This window comes from Lytechinus variegatus, chromosome 4 (genome assembly GCF_018143015.1).
Source record: "Lytechinus variegatus isolate NC3 chromosome 4, Lvar_3.0, whole genome shotgun sequence".
Taxonomy (NCBI): Eukaryota; Metazoa; Echinodermata; class Echinoidea; order Temnopleuroida; family Toxopneustidae; genus Lytechinus; species Lytechinus variegatus.
Window position 1 is genome coordinate 25,054,083 of NC_054743.1, and position 12,003 is coordinate 25,066,085.

Below are 12,003 nucleotides of genomic sequence, written 5' to 3' on the forward strand. Positions count from 1 at the left end.
GTCCTTTTCATTGCAGGCTGGCTTTAGTGTCTATCTTTGGACTTTCCAGAAATAACAAAAAATACTCCATCTCATTAAATATGCATGTCTAACAAAGCTTTACTGAGACATTCTGAAATATTCTTAAAAATCCTTAAAGAGGAAATAACTAATTATATGAACGTAATTGCTCTTACAATTATATTTATATATAACAATGTGCATTGCAGTTAGTTGTTCCCGCCCCCCCCAAAAAAGCGAGGTCGGTGGTGTCGTTAAACGGTCAAGCATTTACTTTAAACAAACATGGTTCTATTTTGAAGTATTTATTTAACCCAACATGCCACTATTTTTGGGCTGTATTGCTCTTTAATGATGTACCGGGTGAGTCAAATTTACACATACATTATTCGTCTTAGGCACAAAACTATGCGATATTGAAATGTCATAACTCTTCTAGGATAATTCACGTCATTCATTTGTGGAATATGTTTGCGCTTGGGTAATCAGGATGTTTTTCCGAAATGCAGAATTCAAATTGTATCAACATAGGATATATACAATAATTGACCTACAACAGTTGCAGTAACATCAAATACCTTTCCAAATTAAATAAACATGAGAATTATTCAAAAAAGAATTTTATCATTTATAATATTACATCAATACTCATGTTAATATAAACACAACATCAAAGGTAAGTTCCCCCTAAATAACCATATCATATGTTCCAATATAACAAATTATTCAACAGGTGTTCAAGTTGGTAATCACTGATTACATCTTTCATAATGGTCAGCCGCTCCATTCATTTAATTACAATCATACCTTACTTTGTCATGTCTGAACAAGCATACTTAATTATATCGCATAAAATATCCCCTTTCAGGACATATTATGAGTTCATGACAAAGACTTTCCTTAAACTAGCTATTTTGGGGTGGATTTTTTTTTACTGACCATGTAGTTACGGAAAAATGATCTTTGACTCTTTTGGGTAAACGCACGAGCAAAAAAAAACCTGTTATTTTCTTCCTAAGCTTGGGCTCGTATGGAGTAGTCTGGTTTTAGTCATGTAGTTATGAAGTTCTGATTACTACTACTACTTAAAACCAAAGGCAAAGCGACAGATTAGTATGACGAATTCTAAAGGTAAATCCTGTAATTTCTTAGAATGAAGCATTTGTTTTCCGTCATTTATTTCATTAATATTATCAACATGATAAAAAATGCCTTTCTGAAGTACATGGGAGTAAAGATCAATTTCGGTGACTATGTTATTCTGTCCGATTATTACTTTAATTATTATAGATTTTTCCTTTTTTGTGAACTTTCACAATGCTTCGCAATGTGTTTTAAAATTGTCGTGAAAAGGTAGGTATGAGTTCATCATCTAAACCTTCCGTAACATTGTGTCCATTTTTCATAGGTCTTATGGAAAGGATAAAGGATGGGGAGACTTTTATTGTTGCTGAAGGGTATAGCTTTGCCTTTGAACATCTTGGATACCTGAAAGCAGGACCGGCAACCCCTGATGTTGTATTGGACCATCCCGAGCTTGTACGTCAGATGTACAAGGACTTCGTGCGCGCAGGAAGTGACGTAGTCCAAGCTTTTACGGTAAACTTTAAAGGGGCACTTAACTGAGAAGTTATGGGGAAATTTTCACGGGCTAATCATCGGGGACTCGGTCATGGGCTCGGATTGGGTTCGATACCAAGAAATCAATTGAGCCTACGAGTGCTACGATATTCTAATTTCGCGCCATAAGAATTAAATCAAACAGCTGATTGGCCTGCAGAAAGCGCAAGGAGCTCTCCATGACACACCGTGAAGGGTGTATATCCTCTTCTAATTCCTTTTATTGTACCTTTAGTTGTCTCTGTACGTGGCTCTTTCTCCTTTTTAGGCGCTAACTTCTTCTTACTCATTATTTTTCCCCTTTCGGCTTTCTTTCCTTTCATAGAGGATTCATCACATTTTAATTTACTTCCATTACCTTCGTTTTATTCCCCTATGCCACGTCGCGACGCCACCTAAGATCTGCTTTTCCACTATTGGAAGATAGCCAAATGATCCAAAGTTCATACCAATAAAAAAAGTATGTATCTTCATTTAAAAGTTCCATTATCCAACAATCCGATAGTTTTTTTTAATACATTGTAGGTAGGTCAAGAATTTTGATAAGAAGAATTATTACCTATTAATTCTTTGTTGCTTTACAATTATGTTCTTTTCTACAAAGCAATACAGGAATTCATAATGCTTATTAACAAAGTGCCTCAGTCTATTTGCCCATAATCAAAAGCGCTGATGGAGAATAAAAACTATTTACCAGAACCCCCTAATCATGATCATAGAAAGAAAAAGAATGCAATGAATATTGTTCTTTATAGATGAACGTCTTTATTTTTATATTCATAATTTTTATGAATATCTTTTATTTATAAAAAACTACAAAAAAGAGCTATCCGTATGTGTACAGGCTCACATTACTTGGCTCATACTGACCCACTCTGCCGTACCTGCACCTACACCTGAACAGCGCCCACTTGATCAATGAAGAACTATTACGTACCTTTTACGAGGCCTCTATCATCATCAAGCCTAATCGCTCACGATGGTGGTCTCCTGCATTCATTTAAATAATATTGTTTTGAATAAATATATAACGCATCTTCTTGATATTTATTTACAATATTTATACTATGCGACTATTATTATTTTGTTAAATGTATTACCTTTGTATATGTATTTTGTAATTCTGATACTGATGTGAAGGCAGAAATAAATCAAATCAAATCAAATAATTGTACAATCACAATTTTTTTCTATTCATCTGTTTGTCCCAGTCTTTCAATGACTTATTTATGTGTCCATTTGTATTTATTAATCTTTTCACTGTTTAGTAATCTTTTATTTACTAATTTTCAATATGATAAATTTATATATTCATTAGACGTTCATTTCTTTATAAAAGACGCACGTAGCCTTTCATTTGTTTATTTTCCCCATTCGATATAAGCAATTGAAGTATCTTGAGTTTCAGTTACACCTTGCTAATTTTACAGCAAAAATATCACACTAACATCAGCGTATTATCCACGAACATTATTATACACACATGGGTAAATTGTACATGAAATTATACAACCTCATTATAAATAAATTAAATTTATGCATATTAATAATAATAAATAATGATACAAATATACAGTTCTTGTATAGCGCATATCACAATAATGAATGATATCTCTATGCGCTTTCAAAGTACTTGGATATTATTACCCCAGCAGTAGATTGGTAGCCGTAATTACTAAGATTGCAGCGCACACGCATTTCAAGGAATAAATTCCTGCCAGGTACCAATTCACATCACCTGGGTTGAGTGCAGCACAATGTGGATAAATTTCTTGCTGAATAAATTTACGCCATGGCTGGGATTCGAACAAACGGCCCTCTGTTTCAAAGTCAGAAGACTAATCCACTGGGGCACAACGCTCCACAATATTAAAAATAATGGGAAATTTAAATAGCAAAGGGAATTGCAGGTGAAACTTTGGTCATCGAAATATTGATTTACTTATTTCATTCATCACTCATTTCTTCATAATGTATGGATTATTTATGAATTTATACAATTAGCTAGATATCTGTTTGTTAATATCCATAATATCCATAATATCCATACTATCTTTTATCGCTACTTATACTATTTACACCTGAAATTTCTTTCATGAACAAAAAGGGTATATTATTTCACCATGAACATGAACTATGATTTGGTCTCACCATCTAACATCCACCTGTCATTATTGATTATGTATATCCATACAGTACTATGGTAATCGCTACAAGTTTAAGCTCGTCGAACGGGAGGACGAGCTCGAGAAACAGAACCGTCTTTCCCTCAAGATGGCGAGAGAGGTGGCTGACGAGACGGGGATCTTGATGTGCGGTGACCTCTGCAATACGTTTGTTTATGAACCTGACAACGAGGAGGCGATCGCTACCACAAAACTGATGTTCAAGGTATGATTGCATTATCCAATTATTATCTAATGAGATGTCGCCAGAAACTTACATTCGATTAAAAACCAAGCGTAACGCGATGAATTTCATAATTGATTTTGTGTTTAAGGGCAACTCAATTCTCTTACAACGATACGTTGCATCATTTTGCTCTTGGAACATACTCTTGCCCAGCTAGCGAATTCGTCCTTTGCAACACCCCTTTATCATATGTACATTGCATGGGTAACTGGGATCGGCAGAGGGGGGGGGGGGGGGGGAGGGGCACTAATGCTTTAGATTACTTTAATTCATTATGTCATTATTACTGTTTTGTTTAGCTTTTATGGTCGTAAATTTTCATAAACCAACTCTGGATTGAATAGTTTTGATTATGATAATGGTTGTTTCGATGATAATTATCATTGTAGTCGGCCTAATCATAACATATATCTATAAATTAGATTCTACCATGTTGTATTATTTTTTCCCCTCCTTCTCTTAAACCATGGAATCTTATAGGAGCAAGTTGAGTGGGCGGTTGACGAGGGGGTTGATTTTATTGTGGGCGAGACATTTGGTCACCTAGGTGAGGCGCTGCTTGCAACCAAGGCGATAAAAGAATATGGAAAAGGTGAGTATCAGTGGGATTTTTTTTTAGAGAATTCGATTGCTGTCTACGAAGTAAGAGGGCAATCAAATAGGTCCCCATCCAAACACAGAGATTGTAGGTACAGCAACCCCAATATATATATATTTTTTTCAGGCAACGGAAAGGAATTCCATCCAAGGAATTTCAAACTTTTTAAACACCGATAACGAATAGATGATTGCTATGGGGTGGGCGAGTTCTCATATCCTTGCAGTATTCTCGAAATTTTGCGAGCAATGAAGGCAAGGTAAAGAGAAATATGTTTCTATCGTGAATACTTTTGTGATTTGATTTTGGCCTGTTTTAAAGTCCGATCGGCCAAATATCAAAGGTCATTTTCCAATGAGGACCCCCTTTGTAGAACAGCAGCACCATGACTGATACTGCTGAGCAGGGCCATCCTCCCGTTTTCAATTTGTTAATTTTTCATGTTTTATTTGATATCTATTCCTACTTATTTTTAACGGAAATTCAAAAAAGCAAATTTAATGTTGCAAAATGAAAACATAAAAATACGGGGAGGGGGTATTTGCAGGGAGAGGGTGATGTTAGTCCGGGTTATAATTGAGCAAGGTGCCACACGAAAAAGGAGAAATTTTCATATAGTGCTTTTAGACCAGTTTTTTACGCTGAATATGAATATATGAGGTAACCAGGCTGTATCCTGAAAATTAACCCGTGAGGGCGCTTTTTTCAAAATGGCCGCCAAATTTTCAGAACATTTGAATTTTCGTACATAGATTTTGACATAAACATTCAATTGCCACAAAATTAGTGTCATATGAAAGATGAATAAATTTCCTACAATTTGGTACCATTTATAGGGGATAAGTAGGTCATATGGCTGAGATTTTAAGTAGAAAAGTGCATTTTTTGTCATTTTTTCCCAAAAATTGAAAATTTTGCAAATACATGATTGTACATAATTCTAAGAAAAATAAATCAATGACCTTGAAAAGTTCCAGAAAACTTTATTGATATACTATTATTATGTGGATGAAATTTCAACTCTGTACCATTTTTTTTAGCAAATTTATAAGGTATCAAACTTGAATACTTCAATTTCAGAAATGTCACTTTTTGTATGCATTTCCATAGACTAATATGTATAACATGTATAATATGTATAATGTATACTGTAGTTAAAATTAAATCAAATTATCTCCGCTCGTTAATCACTTGGATAGTTATGAGTAGGCTTTTCTCTATCAGCTACATAAAACAAAATGTTGGCACACCAAGGCCTAACACTCTCATAGGGTGGGGAAGTTGAAGCCCCCCCCCCTTTGGCTATATTATGTTGTTGTATATTGCCTATTTATTGGAAAATCACCATTTTTTGAAGCACCCATTGAGGCAAAAACAGGCATTTCTACTACAGTACAGCCACTTTGTTTGCTTTGAAACCACTTTGAGAGGAAAAAGTAGGCTTTAATTGTTCTACCAGCTACATCCAAAGAAGTGGCACACTGAAGCATACCCCTCTTAGGGGGGGGGGGGGGCTTTTGCTTAATAGTGCATATTTATTTGAAAATTCATAATTTTGGACCCAACATTGAGGCCAAAGAGCGTTTGTGCTTTGTTGCACACCCAATTTTATTGATTTGAAATCACTTAGGATAGAGTAGACTACGTTCTTCCAGCTTCATATAAATAAGCACTGGCACATCGAACCCTAGCCCTCTCAGGGGCTGTCTAAGTAACCCCCCCCCCCCTCTATATCATGTATATTGCTGATTTATTGGATATTTCACCATTTTGGATCACTCATTGAGGCAAAAGCGCATTCCTACTATATAGTACAGCCAATTTTATTTTCTTGCAATGACTTGGAGAAGAGTAGGCTTTGCTCTATTAGCTCCATATAAAGAAGTGTTGGCAAATCGAAGCCTATCTCCTTCAGGTGGCTTTTGAAGTTACCCAACTAATTTTCATTATTTGACTATTTGTTGAAAAGTCACCATTTAAAGCCCCCATTGAAGCAAAAAGGTGTCTTTGATATATAGTTCTGCCACTTTTATTACCTTGAAACCACTTAGAGAGAAAAGAATAGGCTTTGCTCTATCAGCTACATAATTTTGTGCTGGCAAATAAAAGCCGGACCCTTCTGGGGGCTGTCGAAATCAGCCCCCTCACGCCTTTGCGTCATTGCCTGTTTATTGGAAATTCACCATTTTTGAGCCCCCATTGAGGTAAAAAGGCATCTCTGATAAATAGTACTGCCACTTTTATTGCCTTGAAACCAATTAAGGAACAAAGAACATGCTTTGCTCCATAAAGAAATGCTGGCACATTCAAGCTTACCCATCTGGGCGGCTGTCAAATCACCCAACCTCTCTTGCATTATTGCCTAATTATTTGAAAATTCAAAATTTTTGAGCCCCATTGAGGCGATATGCACTTCTGCTGTATAAAACACACAATTTCTCTTTCTTGAAACCACTTGGAGAGGAAAGAATAGGTTCCCCTCTTTCAGCTATATAGAACAAATTGCTGCCATATCGAAGCCTGACTCACTTCAGGGGACTATAATTATGTTACCCCACCTTTTTTACGATTTTTGCCAATTCATTGTAAAAATCGCCATTTTGGAACCCCCGTTAAGGAAAAAAACGTGTTTCTAGTATATAGTAGAGCCACTTCTTTATATGTAGCTGTCAGAGGAAAGCCTACTCTTTCCTCTTCATATAGTTTCAAGGCGGTACTAGTGGCAGAGCTATTTATCAGAATCGCCTTTTTGCCTCAATGGGGGCTCCAAAATGGTGAATATTTCAATAAATAAGCAATAATAAAAAAAAGGGGTGGGATGATTTCAACAGCCCTCTGATGGGGATAGGCTTTAATTTGCGAGCATGTCTTTATATTTAGCTGTTAAAGCAAAGCCTATTCTTTTTCTCTCCAAGTGTTTTAAAGGGTAAAAAACGGCAGAAAAATAATCAGAAATGACTTTCTGCCTCAATGAGGGCTCCAAGGTTGTGATTTTTTCAATAAATAGGCAATAATGCAAAAGGGATGGGTGATTTCGACAGCCTCCTGGAGGGGGTAGGCTTTTATTTGCCTGCACTTCTCTATATGTGGCTGATAAAGCAAAAACCTATTATTTCGTCCCTAAGTGGTTTCAAGGCATTAAAAGTGGCAGAACTATATATCGGGAACGCCTTTTTGCCTAAATGGGGGCTCCAAATGGTGAATTTCAAGAGGGGGGGGGGGGGTAGGGGTAATTTCAACACTCCCCTGAAGGAAGTAGGCTTTATTTGCCTGCACCTCTTTATATGTGGCTGATAAAGCAAAAACCTCTTCTTTCCTCCCTAAGTGGTTTCAAGGCAGTAAAAGTGGTAGAACTTTATATCGGGAACGCCTTTTGCCTAAATGGGGGCTCCAAAATGGTGAATTTCATGGGAGGGGATGGGGGTAATTTCGACAGTCCCCTGAAGGAAGTAGGCTTTTATTTGCCTGCACCTCTTTATATGTGGCTGATAAAGCAAAAACCTCTTCTTTCATCCCTAAGTGGTTTCAATGCAGTAAAAGTGGCAGGGCTATATATCAGAAACGCCTTTTTGCCTAAATGGGGGCTTTAAAATGGTGAATTCTTCAATAAATATGCTATAATGCAAAATGGATGGGTTAATTTCAACAGCTTCCTGGAGGGGGTAGGCTTTTCTTTGTAAGCACTTGTCTATTGTATCTGATAGAGCAAAGCCTACTCTATCCTCTCCAAGTCATTGCAAGAAAACGAAATTGGCTGTATAGTAGAAACGCACTTTTGCCTCAATGGGCGATTCAAAATGGTGTAATTTCCAATAAATAGGTATTATACATGATAATAGAGGGGGGGGGGGGGGGTTGACTTATCAGCCCGTGTGAGGGATAGGTTTCGATGTGCCAGCGCTTCCTAATAATATGTAGCTGATAGAGCAAAGCCTACGCTTTTCTCTCTAAGTAATTACAAGAAAATAAAATTGGCTGTATGATATAGAAACGCCCCTTAATATGCCTCAATGGGTGATCCAAAATGTTGAAATTTTCAATAAATAGGCAATATACATGATATAGAGGAGGGGTGACATTAGACAGCCCCTTATAGGGCTAGGGTTCGATGTGCTAGCGCTTATTTATGTAGCTGGTAGAACACACTACTCTCTCAAAGCAATAAAATACTATAATGCACAAATGCTTTTTTTCCCTCAATGTTGGGTCCAAAATGGTGAATTTCCAAATAAATTGGCAATAAGCAAAAGGGGGAGGGGTGATCCTCCCCCCTCTCCCCCCGAGAGGGGTTGGCTTCGATGTACGTGTCACTACTTTCGATGTAGCTACAAAGCTTAATACTCTTTTCCTCTCCAAGTGGTTTCAAAGTAATTAAAGTGGCTGTACTGTATAGCAAAAATGCTTTTTGCCTCAATGGGTGCTTCATAGGCAATATACAACATAATATAGCCAAAGGGGGGGGGGGGGGGCTTCAACTTCCCCACCCCATGAGAGTGTTAGGCCTTGATGTGCCAACATTTTGTTTTATGTAACTGATATAGAAAAGCCTACTCTTAACTATCCAAGTGACTAACGAGCGGAGATAATTGGATTTAATGTTTAACTATATACATTATACATATTATACATGTTATACGTATTAGTCTATGGAAATGCATACAAAAAGCGACATTTCTGAAATTGAAGTATTCAAGTTTGATACCTTATAAATTTGCTAAAAAAAATGGTACAGAGTTGAAATTTCATCTTCATAATAATAGTATATCAATAAAGTTTTCTGGAACATTTCAAGGTCATTGATTCATTTTTCTTAGAATTATGTAAAATCATGTATTTGCAAAATTTTCAATTTTTGGGAAAAAATGACAAAAAATGCACTTTTCTACTTAAAATCTCAGCCATATGACCTACTTATCCCCTATAAATGGTACCAAATTGTAGGAAATTTATTCATCTTTCATATGACACTAATTTTGTGGCAATTGAATGTTTATGTCAAAATCTATGTACGAAAATTCAAATGTTCTGAAAATTTGGCGGCCATTTTGAAAAAAGCGCCCTCACGGGTTAATTTTCAGGATACAGCCTGGTTACCTCATATATTCATATTCAGCATAAAAAACTGGTCTAGAAGCACTATATGAAAATTTCTCCTTTTTCGTGTGGCACCTTGCTCAATTATAACCCGGACTATGTGAGTAGTAAATGGTCACCATGTTTTCTTTTTCCTTTGCATTACCCCCTCTCTCCCCACTCCAGGTGTACCAGCAGTTATCACCATGGGAACGCATTTCAGCAAGTATTCCGAAGATGGCAAGATATCGACCGCTGACGATGTCGAGTTCAACGAAGCCCTTCGACGTCTCGTAGCCGTCGGTGCCGATGTCGTTGGCTTTAACTGCATGTCGGGACCAGCGTCTATGCTGCCTTTGCTCGAGAGCGCTGTGAAGGCTAATATCGGGGTAAGTAGGGTGATATTGATGGAGTGGGCAGGGGGCAAAGAGGCACTTTTCCATTTTTGAGGACAGTTTTGTGGCCGGGTGCTGTTAGATTGTTTGACGTAAAAGTTACTGTAGCTAATCTTGGATTAATAATGTTCGATTAATACTCACAAGTCGCAACAAAAAAAATCAACATAAAAAATTTATTGGGTACTATGTCCTTTCGAGCCGGAATATTCCTTCACAATTAAAACTTTATTCTTTCTTAACACTTCAATGTAAGTTAGTGCAATATAAATCAGATTTCTCCTTTTTACATACAGGCTCCTTTGGCTGCTCTACCAGTGCCATACAGAACAACATTGGAAGAACCAAATTTCACATGCATCAAAGATCCAGCAACAGGTAGGACCTATGAATATTCAAAACTGTTTGCCAATGAGGGCGATATTTCTATTTCCAGTGCATTTGCTCATTCTTCTTTTTTCATCTTCTTCATGTTTGGTTTGGCTGGAAACCACTGCTAGCACCAGTCGCTGGTACTAACTGCGGTTATGATAGTCTAAATCTGGACGTTAATAATTATTTGTTCGGAAAACCCAACAAAGACTACATTCACTCATCGCCCACAGAATACACACACTATCTTTTCACGACTGTGTGCGTGGGTGAGTGTAGGGTTTCCCGAAAAAAGTACCAACGTCTGTTGGGAAAAAAAGTGGAGCAAATATTCACTGCTGAATGTTATGTGCCGTATAACCTACAAAAAACAACAACTGCAACACTTGTACACTGGTCCATAACGCTCCATAACGGCTCAATCGAATTTCGACGTACTATTTCGGTGCTTCGAGACGCGTAGCGTCCATGCGTTGCCGGCCAAGACGCATAGCGTCCTCGTTTTGCTGGTCGACCCGGCCTCCTGAGTACTGACTCGTGAACAATACGACCGAAGCGCCGGGAATTACGTACAGCGATGATAGACATGGAATATGTCGTTAAAATGACTGCAATATGAACATTTAAAATGAGATTATACAAATTGTTGAAAGGACACTCAATCTGCATTAACTTACAAAGAATTACACTGAACAAATACTGTGTTTCCTTTTCTTCATAATACAGGACAGCGAGCCTTTTATACCGATCTAGACTGCCTTCTCTGCTCTCGCACTGACATCGTCAAGTTCACTGAGCGTTGTGCCCAACTCAAAATACCATACCTGGGACTATGCTGCGGAAACTCGCCTCATTACACCCGAACCATGGCCGAAACTCTTGGTAGGGTCACAGAGGCATCCAAGTTTTCACCAGACATGTCTAAACATGGATTCTATGGTTCAAAAGATGGAAAGGTCAACACGTACTACACCAAAATGACCCAAGATCTGCCAGCATCTAGACCCATTGTCATAAAGGAATAGAGAAGACTACACTCGGGGAGCGATAATTACATCAAAAGGTGATGTTTCAAAAGGGCAACTTTAGTAGATATAGACTAAAAACGGGAACGTACGGAGGAAGATTGGGGAGAAAAAGAAAAGTATTGAATATTTTATTTTCATTATCGCATCGTAAAGCCTATAAAATAAAGACGTAATTTCTGTTCTAACGTGTCAAAGCAAACGAAAATGATATCCGGCTCGTAAACCAAACTCTTGTATGTGTTAGATATGCAATAAATGAGTAGATAGTATTTTTAAAGTCATCAAAACAGTGAATTGGATATCACATAGTTTGATAATTACTTTTATAGTTGCTTCTTGTTGAGTCAAAAATGAAGTCTACCCAATAAAAACAAAAGTTGATTTATAAAAGCGAAAACTCAATCAGACGCTATAGGCCAAAAATTCCAATTAGAAATGACAAATGTATGGCACTTTCGCTTGATTTAACTATATATATGACTTTCTGCACAACACTGAAGGTATG

At 37.2% G+C, this 12,003-nt stretch overlaps 1 protein-coding gene across 1 annotated transcript; it reads left to right on the plus strand.

Moving 5' to 3' along the window:
• Window positions 1-1,115: 1,115 nt before the first annotated feature.
• Window positions 1,116-11,527, plus strand: LOC121412908 (betaine--homocysteine S-methyltransferase 1-like). Its single transcript, XM_041605670.1, has 7 exons — window positions 1,116-1,131; window positions 1,409-1,599; window positions 3,817-4,011; window positions 4,513-4,624; window positions 9,890-10,092; window positions 10,395-10,476; window positions 11,197-11,527. The coding sequence occupies exons 1-7, from the start codon at window positions 1,116-1,118 to the stop codon at window positions 11,493-11,495; spliced, it is 1,098 nt and encodes a 365-aa protein (XP_041461604.1). The 3' UTR covers window positions 11,496-11,527.
• Window positions 11,528-12,003: the final 476 nt, after the last annotated feature.

Bases quoted from the DNA above. Each gene is read 5' to 3' on its own strand.
- LOC121412908 (XM_041605670.1), top strand. The intron at 4,625-9,889 runs GTGAGTATCAGT...TCCCCACTCCAG, and splicing joins GATAAAAGAATATGGAAAAG to GTGTACCAGCAGTTATCACC. The intron at 10,093-10,394 runs GTAAGTAGGGTG...TTTTACATACAG, and splicing joins CTGTGAAGGCTAATATCGGG to GCTCCTTTGGCTGCTCTACC.